Source organism: Scatophagus argus, chromosome 23 (assembly GCF_020382885.2).
Source record: "Scatophagus argus isolate fScaArg1 chromosome 23, fScaArg1.pri, whole genome shotgun sequence".
In the NCBI taxonomy this organism is placed as follows: Eukaryota; Metazoa; Chordata; class Actinopteri; family Scatophagidae; genus Scatophagus; species Scatophagus argus.
The window spans coordinates 8,540,878-8,567,906 of record NC_058515.1 but is presented as its reverse complement, the minus strand read 5'-3'; the positions used below and the strand labels follow the sequence as shown (position 1 = coordinate 8,567,906).

Genomic DNA, 27,029 nt, shown 5'->3' with positions numbered 1-27,029 from the left:
AAGTGAGTTGTAGCAGAGCTTTACCACTGAAAACAGCTGTCTCATGCTGCTGAAAATGAGGTTAATCAAAGTGATGACAGTAAAATAAAACATTGAACCAACACCATGAGCTAAAAGATGCCAAAACGCTCTGTAGTGTTGAAAGTTTGGGGATAATCTTCTGCCAGTTTGTCACAATGAGTGACGCCTTTCACATTACTCACAATCAAATCGTCCAATGTTAATACAAAAATATTGTTTCGTTAACATGCAGCAAAACACTTTGTGATATTCTAAAAATGTGCCAGGTTCATCTGAAGGGATACATGACTCTCACGCAAAAGAAGCACCTTGTCTTTTACTTGTGAAAACATATAAAACCTTAGCATACTGCACTTAACTGTGCCTGTATGGAATGGAACATCACAACCAAAATGGCCAACCACAGAAAAACTCCAGCAGACACAACTGCTCAGCCACCCATAAGAACCAACCCACTACAAGGTACAAAATCAACAAAACTTAAGAGCAGAAATATTCTGCAGGTGATATCTGTTCACAGCACTGCAGAACACATTCTCTCAACCCTTATCATAATAGTCAATTAAGCCTAGCTATGGGAAGCCTGGCTGAAATCTAGACCCCCGCCAAAGCTGCGAAAGCTGTGTCTAATGTCAAAGGACCCTAATTAGATACCCTTCTGTGGATAAATGGGTACATTCAAACATCCAATTAAGCGAGGGTGCGACACACCATGAATACACTCCATGATGTGTAGACTGATACTTCCCAGTACAAACACGTGGACTCCGATGTCAAGCTGATTTAGCCCGGCTTATTTAGAAGTAATACTATGCTAATTAGCAGAGTGATCCTTGAAAAAGCACAATTGAGACCCCTGACTGCACCGCAATTTACCAACTTACCCCCTAGTTACGTTACCTACAATGCTGCACAAATAGCTTGATGTGCAAACTTTGGGTACACATGGTGTGTTTATTTGGCTCTTCCTATGTGTCACAGGTTGATATGTAAACCCAATTCTTAATTCTTTATCACATAGACGAGATGTCCAGGTGTTAGTAGGAATGACCATTTTTTTTGGCATCCCTTTCATTTTTGGGTCAAGAGCGTGGGTGTGGATTTTACAATACATGGTACTGCTGTTCCATAGAGTATAGAGGTACCAATATAGGGAAGTAGAATTGAGGACAAATAAAACAAATAAATAAATAAAGACACATTAAAAAGATTAAAGAATTCGCTAAAAAACAAGGAGGAGAAAAAAAAACATGGCAGGAATGGATAGAAGATAGAAACATAAGTTAAAAGAGCAGAGAAGAGGAGAGAAGAAGCAGAGGAGACCTCGAATCACAAAGCAAAGAACAAACAGAAGGAGAAAGCAGAGGAAGAAGACCCATCTGGCTTATGAATCAGAGATAAGCAAGACGAACGGCACAGCAACCTTGGCTTATCTCTGAACAAACATGCTTCTCTTTTGAAAAGCCACAGGAACTCGGAAACAAACAAAACCAAAAATAAGAGCTTTTACACTCCACCGTGTGTACAGTGAGTTTATGCCTGGGCATACAGTCAGTGTGGGTCTAATTATTTTGGACTTGGTCCATATCCCCCATCAAAAAAAAAACAAAACAAAATGAGAACATCACATGGTTGTACAATACCTGGGCCTGCATCTCTTGTTCATTACTTAGGAACAGCATCAGTTCGCTTGGCATTCTGTACATAACATCAGCTCTCCACCACACAGTGGTAGCTTGATAGCTGGGGAAGCAAACAGGGGTGAGGGAAATGTAAACTATGGAGTAATCAAATCTGTTGAATGAGCTTGCATACTTGAGCACTGGGGAGATAGGAGCGCGAGCTGTGTTCATATTAATCTCGGCACTGTTTGTATCGCACTGCAACTCGAAGGTAAAATTTAAATTTCATCTGGTGTGTGCAAAGGAAGGGCAATCTCAGGAGAGCAGAATCTTCTATAATTAAACAAGTTATGTTAAAGCACGTGGTGAACTGTCCTCTGAAGTTTTGCAAGTGATGATCAGATTAATTGTGTTTAATATGTTTCTGTACGTGTGAGGCTGTTTTGAAATTGGTTAACTCATGATGTCGTGTTCGAAGTGACAGGTGGCCTATTGTGCAATTGCGTGCATGGGTGTCATTGTGTGAATATCAGGGGCTGCTCTTCATTTCAGCGCATTTCATTGTGTTGTGCGATTATGTCCAATAGGATCTCATCACCACAATCGTTTTAAACTGAGCCAAACAATACCATGAGGTAATAGCTAGAGTGCTGTGTAAAGCAGTCATTGGGTTACAAACACGCAGTTACAAGCTGCTCTCGTTATTGTGTGCCGAATCATGAGAGACTGAGTTGCACACATCCACGGCCGATGACAGATTTTCATCTGGACCTCATTCTGTTCTGTTTAGTAACAACAAAGGGAAACCATTGCCTCATCTGCCATTTGCTTCACCTCACAATTGAATGACCTTTCCGCTCTTGTTTTTTAGCATCTCTTGCCTTCTGCTGAGAAGGCGGCTCCGGACAGGTCGTTTTACACCAAAATGGATCTGCGAATGTTGGGAGTCAAAGGAGCAAATCAACAGGGCCCAGCGGAGAAAGGATGCGTCCGCCCGTTGTGTTCACCGGGTTGAGTATGGACCGGTGGGGGATAGGAGCTGATCTTAGTCTTTGTCAGAAGCTGCTGTTGCAGAAAAAAAACCTGCTCAGAGATGTAGAGTTTACAGATGGTTTCACTGACCGGCATGAACCTGTCGTTCCTGCCGATTTTATTTTCTGAATTTAAATGAATAGAACACGTATTATTCATTTCTAAAAGTGCAACAAATACCCTTACTGACAGACTTTTTCTCTCCAACCAAAAAAGTAAACTATAATGGTTATCGAATTACCCTGTAGAACTCTTCTTTTTTTTTTTTTGTCATACAAATGGTAAGCCAATGGCCAACTTCAATAGCCTGATAGATGAGGCCAAAGAGAGTAATTTGCAAGCAAGCTGTAGTTAGGCCAGTCTCCAAATGATAAAGACATCAATCGTAATTCGGTGAATGTGGTGGCTTTATCAATTCCTCTGCACGCATGATGGCCTATTCATCTATGAAGGTTAAATATCACTAGTGAGCGAGAGTCAATATCTCTGAATTGATAATGGGCTTACTGTTGCCTGCCATTTCCATGGAAACAATGATTTCACACCACCTCCTGCGGTGAAGAGTCCTTTTTTTCTCTCTCTCACTCTCTCTCTCGTCTATTCTGTAGTTTCTCAAGGGCATATTCGGAGTATGGGCAGGATAAAAGATAAAAAAAAAAAGTTGTGTGAAGCTGGTACACTTTGTCATGATTTATTCAACAGGAGGAAGCTTTTAGGTCAAAGGGAATACATCCTCACAATGTGCTCGGCTTCTGTGGGTGGTCTCTGCCTCGGACGACTGGAATTAATTTATGGCCCCCCAGTGATGGACCACAGTGTACAGGTAAGCAATGATGATAAATGCATACGTTCCCATGCACATGGACATACATACTAAATGCATACGTGCATTCTGCAGCATGTCACAATGTCTATCTGATCACAGCACCACAAGCAACAATTCTCTTAGTCGGGCTCCACACTGAATATTCAGCATGACAGCCACACTATATAAAAGTCCACGTGTTTCTATTTCATGACCCTATGCACTGCACTATATTTCAAACTGTAAATTATAGGTTACGACCTACTGGTGGATTGCAGTTAAGAGTGTTGGAGAGGTCCAGAGCTTTATAGGTCATAGTTACATACTTCCTTTCATTGTCATTCATGAAGAAACCAGAAGAGTATGCTGGGAAAGAAGGGTCTTTTCACTAATGTTTAAATAAGAGGGTCATGCTGAACCATTTTACAGCTGAGCTACAGTGTGATTCAACCATACGAACTCACACACTATCACGGGGGGAATAAATCTTCCTAAAATTCGGATGAATAGAAGGAGATAAAATAAAAATAAAAGTTTCCAGGTTTACTGCATTACAAAAACTGAAACCTGCCAAATAAATAAAATGTTTCATTATGCAGAAGGAAGCTGATGGACAGAGAAACGTGACTACAACTTGCACATTGCATATAAATGTTCTCCTGTTGTGGCAGCTTCTTATCCTAAATTTAAAGTTCCTTTACCCCCAGTGGGAGATGACTGGCAATAATCTTGTTACATGATAACTCAATGTCCTCAAGGTTGTTTTCATACAAAACTGTAAGTCCATTTTGATATCCTTTTATAGGATCTGGATTGGTATAAAAGAAGATATTGTAAATAAAGGAGAAATGATGCAAGTGAATGTAACAAGATGTAGGCAAGAGTTGCCCTTTATAAATGGTCTTTTTTTTTTTACTGAGGCTAAGTGTACTAAAAGTGCACACCACTTACAGCATGACACAATAAAGTAGAAAACCAATAAAGTGGGAAAGTAGTAGCAATTCATAAAATAACAGGAAAGGATTTGGGCTGCTGAGTGAGTTTTAAATGGAAGTAGCAGGTGGAGACGAACAAAAAAAAAAAAAAAAAAGAGCGTGAAAAAGGAAGACCTTGCTGACCTAGTTGGGGACCTGAAGATACACAGATACAAGTAGCGCCACAACAAATGGGGCAGTCTGTGACAGTGCTGTCATAAGCTGGAAGTGAACGTCAAGGAAAGGAAAAGGTTACGTAAAGGGCACCTCTCTTGTTTGACTGTCTCGACAATCATCCTATAACATGATACCTGGACAGTTGCTCCATTAATGTGGCCCCGGATGGCCTTGTCACAGAAGGGAGCACGGAAAAACTCACACAAGTTCAACGAGGCATCACAGATCTGTGGAGGGTGTGAAATGGCACATTACATAGCATGGGATATTGTATAGGGGAGGTATAGGGGATTGGAAGGGAGATAAAAGAGCTGCAGAGGAGCCCTGGAGTTTCAAACTGTGTCATTTCATGTTGTGTCTGTTGGAATTCATTGACTTTGCAGTTTTTTTCCTCATTTGCCCTTCCAAGATGACTTCTCGAAAGTACTTTTAAAGGGGAAATGCCACAGCAATTATGAGACAAAATCATTTTCGACATATCTGTATGTGCCCATGTGAGTATTTTCTTAACTGGGCCAGAACATCTCTTAACACTCTCTCTTCCCTTCCCTTTAGAACCGAGGCTGAGAGACACTTTGCTACTTCATAACCACTTTTCACACTGAACTTACAAAGTTTAAACTTAAATCAGAGATATGCAAGAACTGACATTTTTAAAGACTTGGAAGGCATTTCAACTTCAATGCAACAGAAGTTTAAAACCATCTCATTTGGTTCCCCTCCACAATTTCTATTTTTTTTTCTAAATGAGTGGCACATTAATTAGAAATAATGGCATTTTGTACATTTTATAACTCTAAAAATACACATTCGCTCTCAGTAACTCACTGCTCTCAGACTGCATTCACCCACAAGGCTTTTGGGCCTGCTGCTGTATTTTAATTTGGATGATGAAGCTGAACTGAAGTCACGAAATGATCTCTCAAACAGAGATACATTTTTATTACTTTTAAAGACCCCCGTCGGTCATATGTTTTGCCCCGCTTTGTATTAGCTCAAGTTCAAGACCCTTACATAGTTGCTATAGCATAGCAACTATACAAGCGATGCAACTGCAGCGCAATAAAAGCTGTAAATCATATTCCCAGTAAAATGCGTTTTGATCATGTCATTATAATGTTGAATAGTAGAAATACTGTCTAACAAAATTATGGTTAGGTTAAGTGTGAGGGCGAGAAGCACTGATAAGGCATTCTGTTCTTTGTGTGTAAAAAAGAGATAGATTTTCAATTTCATGAATAAACTTTAATTAAGTGCTGATCTGACTGCAAGCTTCATAACATGAGAGCATTACAAGACAGCATGAATGTATGTTCTCAAAACAGTCAATAGGTCAGAAAAAACGTTTTTACACCTACCTACACACACTTTCCTACTTCTGCAACCCACTTACACCTTTCAGTTACATCTTTCCATCCGCCCACAATGCAGTTTGGGTGAACTATCACCTCGGGTCTCGAGTTTTTGAAATAATTTGCTGAAATGCATTTTTACTGTGACAAAGACATCTGTTATCCTTTACAAAATGAACTCATTAACAGAAATCTGAAATCATTAACCTACATTATGACTGTGCATGGTCACCAATGCACCTGAAAAAAAAAAAGATTTTAACGAAGCTGAAAGTGTAATCAGTGCTATTTTGCAGTCAAATCTCAGACAGGACCCAGAACTCTCTCGCTCCTTTCGTACCTCCATATGTGGTAAACTACCGCAAATTCTCAAGCATCACAAGACTCCAATAGGAAGCAGATATTGGCAGATTTAGGTGGGGTTAGCAATGAGACATTCAAATTCAAACCTCTAAAAAAGTACAAGCCACAGAGCCTGAGTAAACAGACAAAGCCATCTCTAATAAAATGACATTGGAGTGGAGGTGGCAGCGTCTCCATCTATCCTCTCTCCAGCTTAGATTTCTCATTATCGTTGAGAGACAGCAGCGCAAACAGCTAACTCCAAATCTACCAGTACTTTGTCTCTTTGTCCTGTTTGCTTCAGTCAGCAGGTAATGACTGGTAGGCAGGCATGCAGAGCCTTTAAGTTGCCCATTGATCCCATCCTGGATGAAGCCTCTTCAGGTCAGACCGTGCAACATTTGCCTGGGCTGCATTTGGCCATGTATATTCTTAAAGTAATGGCTTATAAAGAATTGGTATTGACTTCTGGAGGATGAGACATGCAAGCCTCCCGGGACTCGTGATGCGAGCGGAAAAGGTGAAGTCCTTTGTAAAGTATATGCTGGCAGTGCATGCAATAAAATGTCCGACAAGGTTAATGGTTGGCATACACCTGAACGAGTAAAAGGACACACTGCGAGTTTATTTTAACAGAATTTTTAGCGGGTATTGGGAACAAGCAGACACATTCTCAATGGCTAATTCAGTGTATTTTCAGTGGAATCAATTTTGGGACCTACTTTGATGTATGCACGCTAGTTCACAAAAGGGAGGCAGCACAAAAGGCTGATTTACATTTTGCAATGCAACGCAAATTCCTTGTTAGTAAGTACCTTTACATTTTCAAATCAAAATGATGCTGACTGGGATTTTCACACGGCAAAAGCTTCCATGACAAGCATTTTTTTATAGCACTGTTCCACCCCTGATTTATTTTATTTTTAACATTTAGACTATTCCATTTTCTCTCTGCAGTATTGTGACACACATATAGCAAGCACCTGTATTTTACAGGAGCACCCCAGTTGGTTCAGGGGGGCTTTAACCAACTATGACCTTAAGGTCACATAATGGTAGCCCCAACAACCACACTTTCCTCTTACCACAAAAAGAAAAGTATAAAAGACTAACCTGTGGTGGAGGGAGCCCTCCTGCAGCAGGTGGACAGTCAGGTAACATGATTGCCCGTTTTGGTGTGCTGCACTGACAGGAAGGGGAGGGATTAGACATGGTCCAGTTCCCGTTGAGGAAGATGTCAAGGACAGATGGATCAACGGGTGGAGTGAACCAATCAGAGCCACTAGGAGAACAAGGTAATTTCCTAGGAAAAAACAATTTAGGAAATATGAGAGTTTAATCACCACACCTGCTGAAAAACATATGCATGTGTGACTAGTAATAAATACTATTAGACAACATCTCTAATTAATTAAGATTTTGTGTGGTCTGGCTTTAAAGAACTTAAAGGGAGTGTTATTATATATTTTTGATCTTTCCTGTCATGCTATTTATCCATCCAGATTGTTTTGGTGTGAGTTGCAGATTTTGGAGATATCAGCTGGAGCGATGCCTGCTCTTTTTCGAATATAATCAAGCTAGCTGGGACTTTGTTGCACTTCTCAAAGCACCCAAAAAAAAAAAAAAAATTGGACCAATGATCAGCAGTGTCTCTTACTTCCAGAAATCATGACCCAGTTACTCAAGATATATTAATGGGCTTCTCCTCAGTGAAGCTGCAATCTTAGCTAGCTGAGTTAAATGGCTTCTCACTCATGAGAAAATAGTTCCAAAAACAGTTCTGCCTCTGCAACTCACACGAAAATGATCTAGACAGATCAATAGTACTATAGATAAGTTAGATAAACATTATAAATAGAAACATAAATATGTTCGCTCATGGCATTTGTAATGCACAGATACTAGAAAATGACATGGACTCCAAGCCCAGTAATAATTCATTTTTCAGTTTAAGGAGGTATTCATTATGCAACATCTTTGATCAGGATGGTTGCTTGTTTTCAAACATTAACATGCCAAGCACTCCTTTCCAATGCTCTGGTTTACTTGGCTTTTTTACAGCTTGTTTTTGTTTCTGCAGCAGGATTTCTTCAACGGGGGACAGACACATGCTCAGACATGCATGACATTTGCATGTGCACACAGACAGGTGTGAGGCTACTAGCCAAACATAAACAGCTTGAAACTTATGAATCCACGTGCATACGCCAACACCATTCTTTTGGCTTCCTATGAACTCAAAAACACTTACGGGATAGGGTTTCCAATCATGCAGCGAGTCCCAAAGCCAGGTGAGTTCACCAAGGTTTCCACCACCCGAGACACTTCTGCATTATCTGGCCCATCATTGCTGTAAATATTGGGAATATAACACAAACAAACAAACATTCAAACACTTACATGTAAAGTAAGGTTCAAGAAACATGAGGTTAAATGTGAAACTCAGTGTGGCTTATCAAAATTGCTGTGGCATTGATTGCTTCAAGGAGAGCTTGAATTCAACACCGGAGGACGAAGTGAGCTGAATTACATTGGCATTATCCCTCTAAATATTCAAGATGGTGGGTGGTCATGACCAGTGATCGACTAAAATCTATTGTCATTCCACTGGATGACAGAGCACCATGATGGAGTCTATCTTAAACAGCTGAATCGATTCACAGAATGACCTGTGCGGCCTCCATTATATTGAAAATGCTTGATAAATGTTTCTGTACAGTTGCTCTAAGAGTCTTTTGACTTCTAACCCCTATTACTGGCTTGAATGGTGTGGCATTGAACAGCAAAGGTATTGATTATAATCTCTGAAATCTGTCATTATGCTTGGAATACAATGAAATGTCACAACTGGTTAGGATTTCTCAAGTCTTCCAATCCATCCTCCATCACAACTGGTTAGGGTTTTACATGTCTTACAATCGTTCTCCCGCCACAAGTGATTAAGATTTTGCAAGTCGTTTAATCTGTCTTCCACACTGGCAAAGCACAGGAGTCTAGATGATCATTAATCTTAAACGTATCTTGACATCCAAGAGGGCCTGAGAGGAAATGATACATGTATGTGAGGTGATCGGACATGATGCATTTCAAGCAAACCACCTGGTTATCTTAACCAAGAGTGTGGGAGAAGTCAGAGTTTGCCATCTCTTTTTCAAAACAAGATTTCCAAGAACAGCACTGACTGAAGTGTACCTTTTCCCTCTAGCTTGAGTCCAGCTCTGTTCTGAAGTGTATTCCTGTGTAAGCACATACTTTTATGAGCCTGTTCAAGATTCTGTGTACAGTATAGGCTCTTCACAGCCTTTCATTATTATCTGAATGTCCTGTACATATCTAAGCCCTGTGTCTCAGTTAAACAATCTTCCCATTCCAATTTCTTTCTCATTACTAACCACACACACTCTGCCCTTTATCTTAAGGGTACCGGGGGAGTTAAAACACAGTGTTTCATAAAGACCATCGCAATGGCTTTCTGCCAGCTGTGGCCACAGCCCAGCCAACCATTTGGATTAATACAATGTTCATTGTCTCATTTAGAGGCGTCTCCATGAAGGTCACACGGTCATTTCCTTGACCACCAGCAAGCGCAATTGAAGTGGTCCGATTGTAAAAAAGGATTATGTGCAGCCATCTGTTTTGCAATTAACAACGGCTGGGTTAGCGCGTGATTGAAGGCAATAAAAACTATCGCACAGTTCCAAAATGAAGACTTGTGCACACACACAGAAACAGCGGAACAAATGAACAGTTCATCTCGTCAAAAACGAAACATCAAACTGAGACAATTTTCTGCATTATATAAACATGAACTTCTAAATTGTATAAATCATTATCTTCAATCACTCTAAGCTGAAATGGATCATTGGCATTTATGATGTATGTAAAACTGCAACACTCCTCTGAATGAACTTTTAAGATGAAAAGGCACACTACTTTTAATCACACAGTCACCATCGAGCAGGATGTTTGAAGTCACTTGAGAGAAATACAGTATTTAATAATTGGCCAGAGGGAATGTCAGAGAAATTAAGAACACTCCAGTCACACAAGAACATTTCCCAGGAAATCTTGAGAAAACTGAATGTGCAGTTTTGCCACGTTAGGCAGAGAGTATGTGACAAAGTCCATTAAAAATGCCATGGAATCCAGTGCTGTTGAGCCAGGATTTTATACCCACTTGTCATACTACTGTGTTGTGTTGACACAAAGAAGAGAATGTAAAAGGTAACATTGACTGTTTAATGTCAGGACCCACAGGAACATCTAAAAGTTGTGTCAGCCGAACACCTGACAAGATTGTTTCACTACAATTAAATGATCTTGAACAGATAGCTGTGCGCCTTTAAAGTTGGTACCAAATACTTTTTTAGCTCTCCTGGCAGGTGGCGAGAGTTGTTAGCAGTTGGTATTTGGTGTTGTATGGCTGTTGCTAAGTGCTAATGATGACTCCATGTACACTGTGTGGTGGTCACAGAGGAAGTAACAGTGACAGAAGTGGTGACAGCTAATAAACTGGGTCTGAATGTTTCAGAACCGTGGAGAGAGACAGAGTTTTGAACGTGTTAGCACTGACAGAGAGGCACGCACTGAATTAGACAAAGAAGCGCATTTAAATGTTTCTGTTGCATCATTGGCATGAAAGCAGAGTCTGGAGGAAAATAGTCACAACATTGTAGTTTTGGAGTGTTTGAGTAATAAGTTATTCGTCAAGACCAGAGAGGGTAGAAAAGCTTTCTCAATCCAAATCCAAACTTTCAAATGTAGTGAATCACCTCAAGATTTTAGCAAGGAGAAAAAAAGTCATGGTTTATTGTATGAATGGATCACTAGCAAAGGTAATTCCACAAGTAGTGAACAGAACAGATTATGAATGCAGTGTCAAGATTAGCTCGATGCTTTGGGCAGATACTGTGACCAGCGATTCAATTTTTGCGGTGCTTTTGTTGTTACAGATAAAGACAGAACATGTTGCACAAATTTGGAGAGACTTTACCTATGAAATCATATTAAATGAGTATGGAGAAATCCCTTGATAAGCCTCAAAGGGATTCTTCTGAAAAAGCCATATACTGTGGTGCACATCTGGGTGTTCTTTTCATGTTATGTGTCCACATCCTCTGCAGTAAGTCAAGTTCGTTCTCAGTGGGCGCTGACGTCCACCAAGGACAGCTTCTGTCACTGAGAATCATTCGCAGTGACAGAATAGCAAGCTGCCGCCAAGGAGGGGACACCATTCAGATCGATGACCTCAGCAATGCAAAAACCTCTTGGCAATCAAACAGCATGAGCAAGTTTGTGACATCACATTCCTTGGATTTTCCGTCTTTGAAGTTTGACGTTTCTCACAGGCTTTTGTTCATCTACTCAGCCATGTTTGCTATTGTTGCTACTCAGTTTATCACCAAATAAATTGAAAACACTTTGCTTCTGCTCACATTAAACCTGGAAAATCTTGCCACTGGCTAAAAGTAACAAAGAGTGATGTGCAACTGTTCCATACAATGGGTAGAAGCCAGTAGAGAAATACCACAGACAGTAAGTCTAAATAAAAATCTGTGCTGAATTGGCTAAAAATGCCATAATAACTAATAAAAACACACCTGACAAATCACGCTGTGCTGCAGTGCATAATGAGGTTACCTGAAAAAGGTGGTTTGAGGCAGACCGTACATCCAGGGTTGCAGCTCCAGACTCGGAAACTCAGTGAATGGCGGGACGATGAGCGAGAAGATCAGAGACAGGCACACAAAAACAGCAGGCAAGACCACCTAGGAGGACGAAGACAAATCTGAAGTCAAATGACCTCATTAAAGTCTCCCTGTCAACACTCTCCTAGAGACATTTATCCTGCTCAGTCCGACGTAAAATATTACAGAATGCGATACAAGGGGAGGGAATTTTAATGAAAATGCAGGGATTTTTCAGAGGAATAACTCTTAAACAAACTGATTTCATTGCTGTATGCCTCCAACAAAATTAAAAGGAAAAAAAAAAAAAGAAACAGAATGGAAACAAAATTGGACAAATTTTCTTCCAGGTTGTCTGCCACTGGGAAAGCAACGACCACTCATCCAGAATTAAAACCTCTCAGCCTCAGAGCTTTGTTTACATGCACAGTCGTGGAGGACGTCATTTTAACTGTAGGAACGGGTTGCATTTATTTTATGACCAACGCAATGTTTCAGCATACAATGACACAATTATGAGTGATAAAATCATAGCTGGGTTCCTTTAAACAAAGCCAAAGAGATGCATTGTAGCAGTGCACAGGATGCGTGCATGGCTGTGTGTTAGCATGACAGCACAAGATTCAATGCAGGATCAATTTCATCATCGGCCTCCCCTGAGCCCCCGAGCCCCCTCGCCATCATTACGGGCTGCAAAATGACTGATGCAATCAACAATGATGCGGGGGCCATTGCAATAATGGCCGCATTAATATGTTCCCTGCCAACTTGTTTGGGCTCTTCTTCACGCTTTATGAGTTTGATTAAACACTTCCAAACGCTGGAACCATCATCTGGCCACTCAGACACAATTACTTTCTTGCTATTCTCTCGTCTTTTGTGGTATGTTTTCGTTTTTCTCTATCCTCCTCACCCCCCCCCCCCGCCCCCCTTCCCCCCGTTCCCCTCACGTCCATCCACTCGTCTTTACTCTGTCATGTAATTCTCTTTTCATTTCATTGTTAGAGCTGACAAAAAGGTCAGTGGGGAAAAACGGAAGATATCTTTAATGTTTAATCACTTGTAGGCTGGGGCGCACTCAGCTGCAAGGGGGGGGGGGGGTTGCGTACATTTGATTAATTGCAGGGCGTGCAATTTGCCAGGCCAATTCAAGATGCTCCAATTGAAAAAAAAAAAATTTACTGCATGGAGCTGCGGCCATGGAAATGTGCTTAAGAGAAAGATAAAGAGCAGCAAGAGCCACTGAAAAGCGAAATGGCAGACCACAGAAAAGGGAAAGAACTATTCTTTTCTGTTGCTTTCTCCCTCTCTCTCTCAACAGTAATTGCAGGTGACAGCTGGTAGTTCTTCCACTGAGGGAGATCTGCGAAAAAACAGGGAGAAGTCATTACGCTCACAAAGCCAAAGCACTCCCATGAACAATGCATGAGTTTATCGCTTTCTCAAGTTTGGTGGGGATTTAAAGAAGGGGAGATTATACGCCAACGGGGTATAAACACCAAAACACAATTAAGATGCGTTTTACTTCTCGCAAAGTCAAATGGCTGATTGGAATGAGCCTGTTTCCTCAACATGTTTAGATCTATCTAATTTCATGTGTGAAAAACAGATTCACTGCTGCACCATGCGTCAACGTGGACAACAGCATCACCTTCCATATGTTTACCGCCGTGTTGTGGTGTTTTCTTTTCACTGAATCCAGATAGTTTGTCAAAGTATTGCTGTTTCCAACAGAAAGATCATATCCACAACAGAAAATAATGCAGCAGTAATTACATTGAAAAACACAATGTACATCATCTGCTGCTTAACCGCAAGTTTGCTGCAGCTTGAGAGAGGCGTTGCAGTCAATTCAATTTAAGCTCCAAACACCAGGAGCCTTAGCCTCATCCACTGCGACATACCCAATAACTCCTTCTCCCTGATTCTGACAGTGCCAAGACTTGCCTGTCCCCAACTTACATTCCCATAAATCACTCCTTTTGTGTTACATGCCATAATCTCCTTTATATTCCCCTAACCGCCTTGTATTGGGGAAGATTACCTCACCACACAATCATATCTGCTGACAATGGGAGCTGTTGACATGATGGGAAAGAGAAAACCTTTAGCCAAATGAATAAAGAGGAAAGGTAGGAAGTGCGCCCTTGCAGACAATGTGCATCCTTGTACGTACACACTCACACACTTATCCGCCCTATCCCGGTCTGCATCCGCACTAAAGAGGGACGTCCGAGACTGACAGTGACTAATGGGGATTGGTACTGCAGCAAATTACAAGAGGAGCCTGTACACCTCGCAAAGGTGAAACATTGTTCTGCCTCTCACTCTTTCTTCCTGTCCCTCATACACACACACACACACACACACACAGGACCACATCTGAGATTCACTTCACTCCTTTTCACTTATGTTTATTTCAACATCGTGGCAGCTGTCATAACTGATGGCATTACTTGATACTGACATTCGCAATATGAATGTAGATGGCTGGTGGTGGGCATGTGCCAACACAATTTAAGTCACAAGACACTTTTTAGAACTTGTGAAAAAAAAGAAAAAGAAAAGTATGTCGGAAATTGCTACTTACCGAAATTGGTTTTGACTCGTTTAAATTACATCTCTTTATTGGTTTTGACTTCTCAAATTATGTTTATAAGGAGCAAAATAATATAGACGTACACTTAACAGGCTAATAGCGGTCTGTCATCTCCGTAATTGTTATGAGATCACATTCAATACACAGCTAATGAAAACACATGATTAGCACACAGTAAAATGAAGGAAAAACAAATCACGGGTGTCACTTTGCCTTTCTGGTGCCAATCACGGCGATCAGGTGAAACTGATGGCAGTCCAACCAAAGCAAAGCAAAACACCTATCACTGAAGGCCACTTCACACAGTCTCCTGACCACACTAGCAATGACTATGAGTCAAACAGCATTAAACGCTCTGTTCATGCCATAGCGTCAGCAGTCTCTTGGGTATTTGTTGGTGTAACACATGGCTTCTTTTAGGAGGTAAAGGTGATTATTGTGAGTGCAGGTTGCTGACATGTTACTGCTCTTCAAATTTTTCAAACTCTTACTGCCTTCTCTGTCAATTTCTTTTCCCACAACTTAAATTCCACAATTATTGACTCCATCAAGATGGATGACCTGACTTTTCCCTCCAGATTTCAAATTAGCTTTCTCTATCACATATGTCATTAAGTGATTTTGAAAGCCAACTTGTATTTCATACAATCCTACCTTGATCCTCCCATGCAACCCCTCCCAGTATAACCCTTCAATTCATCAATATGACAGACTGAGGCCATTACCTGGGCAATGAGTCCCTTGCGGCTCCTTCGGGCGTAGTGGAAGCGCTTGATAAAGAGCGCCAGGAACTGCCTCCTGATCAGCTCCCATCCGGTGATGACCCTGGATCCCTTCCCACTGACACTGGCATTCTTTTTTAAGTCTGGAGTGGACATTAACCCATCATGTTATTTATCATCTATGCATATGTAAAAGATCTGCTGAGCACGCTTTCCACCACAGCTAATGGGCTGATCAAATATAACTTAAGTGTTAAACCTGCCAGCTCCACTTGCTCATTCCTCACTGCAGCACCTACTTTATTTTAATAAATTATGAATTTGGAAATGGTATTTGGGAGTGACCCAGAAAGGAAAATGTGATAAACAAGGGCTTTGTAGACAGTTTGGTTTTATACCTCGCTAATATAATAAAGCACATTCAGATTGAAAGCCATTTTCATGATTAAAACACATTGTATGAAAGTGAATTTCTTTCATAATGGCAAAATTGGAAAGGTGGAGAGAGAGTTTAGATAATTTTGCACCATTTGGGAAGAAATTCTGTTTGAAAATGACTTATTCTGAAGACAGAGTGCTTGTTTATGTCCTCTTTTCAAAATGGCCACTGAGGTGAAACAGTCAAATTGAAGTCAAAGTAAAGGAAGTTAATAACTGAAGAACAAAAGGTGTGTGACAAAACTGACACTTGCTGCTACCATAAAGCAAAGATTGTCTGTGGCAAGGAGGAAATGCAATACTTGCCTTCTACTTTATTTCTGAACTTTTCCTTCAGTTCTGCATGAGAAACAGGAAGAAACAAAACTCAGACAGGAATAAGTTTGTATTTGACAGAACACCTACAAATATTACCAACCAGTTGACCTTCTGGATTGTTAAATAAACTCACAAACGCTTAATTGGCTTTTTGGTGTTTTTTTTTTTTTGATTGAAAGAAAAAAGTATGATAAATCTGGAGAGACTTGCCATTCATCCCAGAGATTTGTTCAGTTTTAATGTGGACGCTGGCGATGCTGTTCCGCTTGGATGCGCGGGAGTTTCTTTTGCAGTCTCTCACCAACAGCTCCTCTGCTGCTGTGGGAATACAAATAAAATATGTTGTTTTGGCCTGACCCAATTTAGGGTTATAAATAACAATAAGAATAGCTACCTGCCCTGCACGACGCCATAATATTCCCTGCAAAAGCACAAACCCAGGTGTTTTAGGAAATCAGATTTTGAGATTAAAGTGAAAAGTGGAGTTGTTTGGTGATAGACACACACACACACACACACACACACACACACACACACACACACACACACACACACACACACACAAAGACTGTGAATAAGGGAGTGGACATTTCATCCACCGATGCACCTGGAGCGTGGATGCAATGAAACGGATGTTACGTGATGATTGTCATACTGACAAGTGGTTCAACATAATCTCATACGATTATGCAACATCATGACTCAATGTTGAAGACAATGCACAGGTACTCAGTGTCGCTGCGAGACCATGGCTCTGAAGAAGCTAAACATAACCTTTTTTTCTGCAATGCATTATGGGTGCCAGTTACACAATGTTTCCAAGAGATGCTGTACATATCTTTTTTTTCTTATTTAGATGGCATTTTATAAAACAGAATAACAAAGTGCCTCACATGAAGAAAACACAATAAAAACAAAGAACATGTATTAGCCTGCATACATATTGTCACCTTACTTGGTATTTCCGCATCCACTCCAGTATCTTCTGCAACTTTAAGAAATATCTGTAAAATAAACAAATAATGTATAAGCTACAACATGTGTGCACATTAATGCAGAGGATGATCCCTGCCAGGTTTCTGTTCGGAGTCAGATCAGGGTTGTTTATTCCTCAGGGAGCCTAACCTTAACTTGATCACCTACCAATTGGCCTCTCTTACAGAAGTGCCCTGCTTGACTCCCTCCACCAATAAAGGCCATATGTCAAAGAAATAAATCTCCAAATTTGTTAAAAATTTACAAGTGACTTTCACTTATTTCATTCAGCTGCACGAATTTCAACATATGCCCTCTAAAAAGTCTGGGCACACTTCTGGGAAAAGCCTGAAAAACGTATTATTTGTACTAAGTTTGACTTTATGTGGTGAATCATATGAATCAAAAACACATAAAGTCGAACAACTGACGTCGTAAAAACTCTCAGAAATAAAAGTACTCAAAAAGCTATTCATAACAAATACCAGGGTAAATCTTATTTTATGACTAACTTACAGAAGAAACGTCGATCAGCCCTAGTTTATGCGACATATATAGAAAATTACACTGTATTTCAACTGAAGTGTAGATGGACTTCAAAAGCAAACATGGACAGATGATATAACCTTCCTGTGTCTAAATTTTAGAAATTCAAAAGGAATTATTTACATTGCCTGCAGGCCTTGAGTGTCTGATTCATGTCTGAGTTACACAAAGAGCGTTAACCAACAGTCACTCAACTTTATGATCCAAGACCAGTCTGGATGCCAAACAGTGTGTGAGTTATTTAGGAAAATAAGACTGCATACTGTCTGTGTAATGTTAACAGTGACAAGTACCATGACTTCATGGAGAAAATAAAAAGATAATAGGAGACTGCTCATGGAGAACATAATGAGTGAGGATATCAATTTTATATTTCAGTTAAAAATGAGAGTTGAAAGAAGAATGATCAATGCATTTTTCAAGATTATGTCAGAATGCTATTGCTGTTTTTTACACTGTTTAAAGCACAAATAAGCACTGCGTGCAAGTTTGCCTTCCTTTCCTGTTTGTAAAATGTCGCTGCCCTGTGTGTTGTCAGCATCACCTTTTCACGATCTAAGAAACAACTTTTTGTAAAAATGCATTTTTAGGGTTTAAAACGATTCATCTGCCTTAAGAAGTTTCTCAAGCCAAAGAATCTACAGCATAAACATAATACAAGCAGCTGATTTAAATACTGTGCAACATCTAGTAAAGACTGGATTTCTTTTTTTATGTACTTTAATTGCTACAAGGTTAGCCTGGCTGCAGAAGTATCGAACATGACCTGACATTTTTGTCTCAATTTGCTGTTCTTCCAAAATTCATTACACACTAACAGTTTGTTTGCTCATAGCGAGTGCAAAAATGAATTCCCGCGGGCACAAAACTATGCTGTTCTCAAAACTCTGCAAAAGTATTCCCCAGATTTGTTTATAGTGTCAAGCTTGTGGAAAAACAGTCCAAAATGTAATCAAAAAGCGCAATCCGATTTGACACAGAATGACCCCTGACAGAAAAATAAGAAACACAAGGGCAACATTTTCTGTATGTTCACTTGTACGTGTATATAGGCAGTTTCTCTATATATGAGCATGCTGGTATCTCTAGCTAGTTTGTCAATCCCACGCTTTGTGTACCTCCTCCAGCGCGGTGTCAGATATGCCGTAGCTGGTCAGGCCGAGGTCAGACATGGCCAGGTCGAGCTCTTGGAAGAGCGGAGCAAAGGTCCCATCTCTGGCTCCACTATAAGGCAGTATGTAGGTGATCTCCTGACCGATGCTCTCCAAGAAGACCGCCTCAGGGACGTGGCGCCGCACAAGCTGACCTACAGCTGTCAAATCTGTAGGACAGACAGCCAGCCGCAAAATTACTCATGAAATGAACTCCAAAGGATGGTAAAACTGACAACACAAACAACAGATACTTGTGGAAAACACATACGTCTATCCCTCCTTTTTTTGTCTCCATACTTCTTGATGAAGCTGCTTGTTAGAGTTACAGAACGTACAGAAAATTCAAAAGGAACCAAAGCTTTGCTACATCTAATCGTCTATTTAATAAAAAAGAAAGTTAAACTGAAAAGTCTCAAAAGGTAAAAAAAAAAAAACAAACAACACTGAAAAACCACCACTGTGTAACGTATGAAGATCTCAACATACCTGATGCTGTGACCTTTAAACACACTGAAACAGATCAGTGGACATAATTCTCCTGTCTCATCCATTCTGAAGCTGGGTCTTAGTGAGAATCAATCAGGACAGTGTTGCAGAACGCATCGCATCCATTATTGATCCAGAACCTCTCATACATAATTACTGCAGCTTAACAACCAACGGCTCGGTACTTTATGAAGAAGTAAATGGATCTGCTTCACACATCAGAGTGAATTATTTGTGAAAATGTGTGTGTGCCTCTGCCTATGAGGTAATAAAGAGAAATGTGCTGTCAGTTGTGGAAATATGATTACTTTTATGGCGTTTTCTATCTTATATTTAACTATCGTGTGTGTAATCATTTTGGAGGTGGGAGCAGATTTGATTGATTTCCAACACATAAAAACCCGGAGTCTACCTGAGAGTTTTCTTCTGATCGTGTTTTGCATGAGCACCTTCGCTTCTGCGATCAAGGCTAAAAATGATCAAAACAAATCAAGTCGGCATTATCATATGTTTTAGTCGGGCATTATGTGTTCAGTTTCCGTCATCTCTCTTTTTTTTCTATACAACTAGATTCAGGAAAAACTAAAGGAAGGTCAGAGGAAGCAAGATTTGATCATTTGGGAAACACACTCTACTGTGAGATCAGCCAGTAATTGGTTGATAATTTGCATGAGGATTAAAGAAATAACTTATATCACCACAGTAAATATAGACTTGTCAAAAGTGTGGAAATAAACACGCACTGATCCATGCTTTCTGGACCGATTTGGTTATTAAAGATATTGTGGATATTAATTTGAATCCATCAGTTTGTATATTTCATCGAATATTATAAGACTGATGAGCGACTCAGAGGGGTTGGATTATTCTTTTATCATCGGATGTATTGAAGAAACCTAAATTTAAAAGATGGATCTCCATTTACTCCATTTGATCAATGTTTTGGTTTTAATGTACATCAGTTGAGCTAACCCAATGTTGACATAATGACGCAGAGTTCTTTGAGTTGCGAGCTTGGTAAATGAGTGGTACTTGTGTGAAGGCCAATCGTAGTTTGGTATGAGTGGGGTATCTGATGTGATGCTGAAAAAGTTCACTACATTTGGTGATGCTTTCCAGGTTAAAGATGAGGCATTACTTCTCCTGTCTCATCACAGCTAAAACTCTCTCATATATAACAGGAACTACAAGTTCTACTGTCTGGAAAATTTTGTATTGAATTTGAAGAACCAACTCTGCTGCTATTTGTTATGTTGGTGGAAAATTGGGGCTCAGAGCTTCTACTGAACACCAGCAGTCTCTGGAAAAGTGGACAGTAGTTCCGAGAGACAGCGCCAGTCACATGAATGTGCTATCAGCAACTTATAAGAAAACTTAAAAAAACATATTCTATATTATCTCAAAGTTTTCAGCGCTCATGAAGCTTCTAACTCTCTCCCACTACTAAACACTAAAGACCCTACTATTCCATTTGTACCTTCATTTAAGTGCACTCTAACAGTACAGTCTAACAGCAAGGCAGCAGCTACTTTATGACTCCTGTGGTGTCTTACTGAAAGAGTGGAAAGAAAACTATGAGCTAATGGGCATGCTAATTTGAGACTGGTATTGTTTTTCACCCATTATCCAATGCTTCCAGTAGTTTTGAAGAAGGCTGATGTGGCTCTGAGTTTAGGTGTATTTTATAGCAGCATACAAATTTTACTAGAGCTATAACATGATGAGGCTAAATAGATAAAGACAGATAAATATTTAGCCAGTTTGTTGTTCATTCATCCTGAAATATGAAGGCTGAAACAGAGATAAAGCTTCTACCTGAGGGATCAGAGTTGCTCCAGCTCTGGCTGCCGATGCCATCATCCACGCTGCTTCTCCTTGAAGGACAGCATTTCTCCTGTTAATCAGAATTGGATCAGAGAGGCTTTATCGTACCTTAGTACACACAACAACTCCTGTCTTACATTAACGAAATAACAGATTCCATATTTGTGTTTCTACCTAATTGCTGTAAATAAAACTGTAGACATGTGACCAGACAGGTAATGCTCTCAACCTGTAATGTAACCTGAAGTCACAGCCTTTTCACTTGAAGACAATACACTCGCATGAAGATTATATTTTCAAGGCTGAATAGACCTCACAGCAGTTCTTACTTGATGACATTCAGTAAATGGAGTTTAATCACACTCCATGAGATTGGGATGATCAAACTTTGTCCAGCTCTGTTTCCGAGTTATATTGGCTGTGTAATTGCAAAATCTTCCACTGAATTACAAAGTCGTCATCTTGGAGAGGAGGGGTGCTATTCTACCTCGCCCACAAATGTGTTTGCATGTTTATTTATTTATTTCAAACAAATGACTCTGCTCACCTCAAAGAGTCTGCAGACTGATGGTAATTGCTCTAGCCCTGCTGGCATCAGTGCATCTTGTTCATTTGCTCCTATTGATTAAAACTAAGTGTGCGAGGCACCATTGGCGAGCAAGAGTGAGAATCACCTCTCTCCCTGGTGACAATTAGTATCATCCAACACGTAGGCGTTTGCCAATTCTCATGCTGGGAGAGACTAAACACAGATCATTATAGGGGGAGGGCAGCTAGAGAGAAAGAGAGCACTCACGAAAGTCAGAAGGGGCTATGTTCAATAACAGACCAGAAAGAGGTTACCGCTGTGTCGAAAGGAAATTGCTGCTTCTTTTCTCGATACGTGAAGTCATAAAAAATGATCCCCTTGCAATTACATCAGGTTTATGTAAAGTTATTCTCGTCAGGATGAAAACAGGAGGGTAATTGCATGGTCAGGTGAAGGTCACGGTCACCAGATTTTTGTATATCTGAAGGTAATGAGATCATGTAACCAATGTTGTGTCTCCATGTGGACTACAATGGTTTCTGATGTCTTACTCTGAGGAATATTCACATGTGTTTTTTCTTTATTTAACAAAAGAAGTCAAAGAAATTTTTAAATGTTAAAAAAAACACCCTCCACCCTCCAAATGTTTCTTTTCTGTTCCTACTATCAACTTTCAAATAAAAGGCACAATAGCCAAATAATAATAATACAAAAAAAACTAAAATTATTATGCAAATCTGTAAATACCTAATTAAAACAAAAGCAACCAGGAATTCAGTACCAGCTTCCAAAAGCAGAGTATGAAACCTATCTTTGTGTATGAGCCACATGGAATGCAAACATCAAAGATAATTTACTATAGATCCTAAAAATTAAATTAAAAATCTGTTTTTTTTGTGGTCACTTGGAGCCGTACTACAAAAAACTGAATGAAACAGATGTATATTCTGGCCTTATAAACTTAATATGGCTAAGAGGTCAGCTAACAAGTTTGCAGATTACACTGAGCTGACAAAAAGCAAGATTAGCATATTTTGGCATTTCCACATACCCCTGAAGGAAATGTTTGGCTCATGCTCAGTTAGTTGCTTTTCATACCTCTTTGGACTGAGTGTGTATGATACCACGCCGCTGAGCCGTCATCTTCTCGTTCCCATCTCGGACCAGAGTGAGGTAGTAGCCGCTGCCAAAACATTTCTTTAGAAAGAGTGAGGAGCCACAACAGCGCAACTTGCCGTGGGAGATGATGGCAATGCGATCACCTAAGATGTCTGCCTCATCCATGTGATGTGTGGACAAAATGATGGTGCGGCCTGGACAGAGACAGAAACTCGTTCAATGTCACCGGAATGGCTACAATAAGAGTGTGAAAGAGTGTTTTTGTGTCTGAGTCATAGACATCGTGGCACTGACTGAAAATTTTAAAATAAATAGGCCTTCTGAAGCAATTTTCTCTTTGGACCTTGTTTTGACAACTGCTGTTATGAAAAAGGAGCCTGACAATAAAAGATGCCACAGATCAAAAGTGTTAAAATCAAGCCAATATCACAATCTGTCTCTACACTTATCTCCTTATTGTTGATTCCACTGTGAGGTTTTTTTTTTTTTTTCTGCCCATGCTAATCCGCCTGGCAACAAAGCAAACTCTAGAGGAGTGCGTGGGTGTGAATCTGGGACAAAATTAAAATTATGATAAAGGCCACCCTAAGCCTATTTTCCAGCGTTTCTATGAGACCACAATTTATTTCAGCTCTCCCTTTTGTGCTGCAAGTCCTTTGATTTGAGAGACATCAAACCCAGCACAATTGCAATGACAACTAGAGCATGCGTTGCAAGGTTATTCACAGGTGTTCTAATCCTTTCATATCATGCTGTATCAGATAACACATAATAATTATCACATACCCCAGAAATCAGAAAAAAGGAATAGATCTGCAATGAAGTCACAGCATGGTCATGTCTCTGCAGTCGCCATGAAAGCAAAATCACAAAGTACTAAGTAAAATTTGATCCAGTCATGTTGTAAAGCATAAAACATTTAACCCGATGCCTTTATTATTAAGTGACAAAGGAAGAAACCTATTTGAAGTTCAGTAACTATCTGAAAAGATTCTGATCGCTTAAGAGTATTACACCTTAATCATTAGCAAGGCCAAAAGAGTCAATAAATGGTGATAAAAGCTGGACTGGTCTCTTGTTCAGTCTACAGCTTTGATCCAGATAATAACTATTGACTGGATTTCCATGAAATATACTCATTTTCATAATGATTTTTTTAAATCAACTTAAAAAATGTTCATACCCTAAAACTTCCTGCTGCGCCATTATTAGGTCAAATTTCTGATTTTTAGTAGCTTGATTGAAAATCAGAGACATTCTCATCAACCTCAGTTGCACTGTGAGGTTGCTGCTACTGAACATTGTCAATAATACTTTACCAAAAAGCTAAATTAAGATGGTGCACATGGTAAACATTATACCTGTATTAAACATTATACCTATACCTATCATCTGATTACACATTTCTAATGGTACATATCTTATAAACTTATCAATATATGGTGATGACCCTCAACAGTTTTTATTGAGATCAATATTATTATCATTATTATTATTATTTTGGTTTTGTGGTTTTATTTATGATATTTTAATAATGTGTTTCACATTCCAATCCCAAAGTCTGAATATTCTCAAGAATTAAAAGTTCATTGCTATTTAAAAAGAGTGTACTATTATTATGCGATCATATCGGTGGCATAAAATGGTCTTCAATAATAATAGTGATCAAAATTGTTTCTGGGACAAAATAACAAAAGTAGTTATCACAACAAGCCCACAGAACTTATATCTTAACTCCCTTTGGAGACAAGTGCAATATCAAGGATATTAATCTCAAAATAGGGCAGTAAGTAGCTGACTGGATGGAGTTTCACCCTTTCTCCACCATATATGTGCTGGTGTTTATTGCAAGAGGTCAGGGGCCCTGCTGAATCTGACTGCTTTTTTTTTTTTCACAGTGAGCTAGTTAAATCTGAATCCTCACAGGTCACATTATCCCAGGGACAAGGACACACTCAGAGGTCATTAAAAGCAGCCTGATGCAGTCATTTTGCTTGGCCAACTATTTCCCTCTCCAGTACCCCCTTTTGTGCCCTGCCACCAGCTGAGCTGCTAAATCCATCCCTTCTTATTAAGTATAGCTGCTTTATGCTATGCCAAGCAAGTCTGGATCCACTCTATATACAAACTACAACAAAATGCGAAAGTTGAACGAATGCCCACAACCCAGTCAATTAAACATATGGAGGGAAAACGCAATGCTTCTGAAGGGAGTGGGCTGAGGAGATTGCTTGAGGTTTAGTTTGACGGAGCCAGCTCATTTTATTTTGGATGCTCAAAGTCACAGATGATTTTTCTGGGGATTTGTTGTGGTTTACAGAGAAAAAAAATCAAATCTGCATCAACAGTGAGTTGGAGGCAAAATAAATGTGTTTGGACTGCGGATGGCCCACAAAGGCATTCTGATTTATAGTGTGTTGCGGTGCATTACAGCACAAAGTGATAAATCAAATGGAGTTGGGTGTGTTCAGGTAAATTGGTACTTGCAATACGTACAGCAACGTGAGGCTGAAAATCTGGTTTCTGTTATTTAGCTTCCTTTCCTCTAAATCAAGTTGATAGAAATGGATTTCACAGTGGTTGAGTAAAGCCGGATGGATATTATGTACATCGGCAGTAAGATGAATTATTGCACCCACGCAGGCTCAGGGAGAACATGTGAACTCTACACACACCGTCAGGCTGGAGCCCAGGGTGTACTTGCTGTGATTCGACAGCGCTAACCACTTTGCCACCCGTAATCGTTTCAGATAAGTACATTTTCAAATGATCTTGCTGATATTTAAAGCCTATCAGTGCAATTAACAGAAACAAATGGGCCAAACCAAATATAATGAAAACAGGCTGGGAGAAAACACTCAAGCTCAGGTTTCAAGTTTTGTCATACTTAAATGTAGTCTGCATAATAGCACAACTGAAACTCACACTGTGGGTACTGCAAGGAATGTGTCAAAATTAGCTTGAAGGTTGCACAGGTTGAAAGATTGGATTTGATGACTGAGTACTGTGTTAAATCTTCCATATAATACAGCTGAAAGTTGTCTGTCTTATCCTCCTCTCTGCAACTTATCTCATTAAAGAGGATTGATTTTAACACATTTCCCTTTTATTTATTTATTTTACATGTCATGAAAACGATTTATGAAAGATCGCACAGGATAAACAAAGGCTGGTGCATTTTTATGCCATTTATACTGCAACGCTGACTTCAACTCTACATTAATTTGTATTCCTGGGGAAAATGTATTATGTGCGGTTGATCAATTTTTCACAAATGCCAGAGAACATATAAAATTGCATGCAACTGCAACCAGAGTCTACAATAAACAGTTGTGTCACAAATATCCAACCTGAAATTTACAGGCATGGGAACAAACTTAAAAGACTTTAAATTTTAACATGCTATCGATATGACTCTTTTAATAACTTTCCTTTCTTTTCAAAGCCAACACGACTGTTACTTTATGTGTATATACTATGCATGTATACAAGTTTCATATATCTCTGCTGTTGAGCAAGTCAAATGAAAAACAACAATATTGGCAGAGTGCATTAAAAATATTAACTGATTCCCACATTGTCTTTGCTCTGCTTGTTTGACAACAAAGTAAATAAGCCAAGTGACAGGTCACGAGCTGGTTTATGTTATTTAACTGTGTAACTGTTGATCCTGATAGCTAACTTCGGGGGGCGCTAACATTTTGGCCACTGTGTGAGAAAGTCAGCAGGTCAGTGGGAGAAATCCTTGAATAACAAGTTTCACTGGCTATGCAATCTAAAATATGCTGCGTGTCTTGTGTAAAAGCTTGCAAATTGGTAAAGTTACCAACTACAATCAAAGAATCAGGTGAGATAAAATGGTGCAACAAAACCACACAAGGTCAAAGGCAAAAAGCTTAAAATATAAAAGCAATTGTGTGAATATCATCTATATATTCTATATATATATCTATAGCCCTGTGTGGGAGGCATAATAATAGTAATGAAGTAATGGATAATGATCAAAAATGTAAAATTTGCTCATTTTACTTTAAATCTTAACCTTCAATGGAAATCTTCTCATGACACATAACAAAAGAAGCATTTATAATGAACTTTATATATTTTAATTCACAGATCTAACAAATAATCAAATTCAAAGATGACACCATATTAGAATTTTTGAATATTCCATATTATTTACAAGATATTTTATAGATATCTCTTTAGGCATGTACACAAAGGGTTTAATTTCACCTGTTAGCACATGCACACAATGCCCCTCTTCTTTTGTACCATGAGAAATTTTAAGACCAAACAAGCCCCTT

At 39.5% G+C, this 27,029-nt stretch overlaps 1 protein-coding gene across 6 annotated transcripts in view; it reads right to left on the bottom strand.

The window, feature by feature from the left end:
- Positions 1-27,029, bottom strand: part of LOC124054208 (phospholipid-transporting ATPase ABCA1-like) — a 131,361-nt gene that overhangs the window by 51,361 nt on the left and 52,971 nt on the right. For 3 of the 6 annotated variants that reach the window (XM_046379897.1, XM_046379898.1, XM_046379902.1), the window contains 11 exons: positions 22,702-22,916; positions 21,066-21,144; positions 18,729-18,931; positions 17,045-17,093; positions 16,484-16,510; positions 16,300-16,407; positions 16,078-16,110; positions 15,337-15,476; positions 11,966-12,093; positions 8,577-8,675; positions 7,439-7,628 (listed from right to left, as the gene is read on the bottom strand). In XM_046379897.1, coding sequence (XP_046235853.1) covers positions 7,439-7,628; positions 8,577-8,675; positions 11,966-12,093; positions 15,337-15,476; positions 16,078-16,110; positions 16,300-16,407; positions 16,484-16,510; positions 17,045-17,093; positions 18,729-18,931; positions 21,066-21,144; positions 22,702-22,916 — 1,271 coding nt within the window. The remainder of the gene's footprint in view (positions 1-7,438; positions 7,629-8,576; positions 8,676-11,965; positions 12,094-15,336; positions 15,477-16,077; positions 16,111-16,299; positions 16,408-16,483; positions 16,511-17,044; positions 17,094-18,728; positions 18,932-21,065; positions 21,145-22,701; positions 22,917-27,029) is intronic. The other 3 variants (XM_046379899.1, XM_046379901.1, XM_046379900.1) reach the window with 3 other exon arrangements.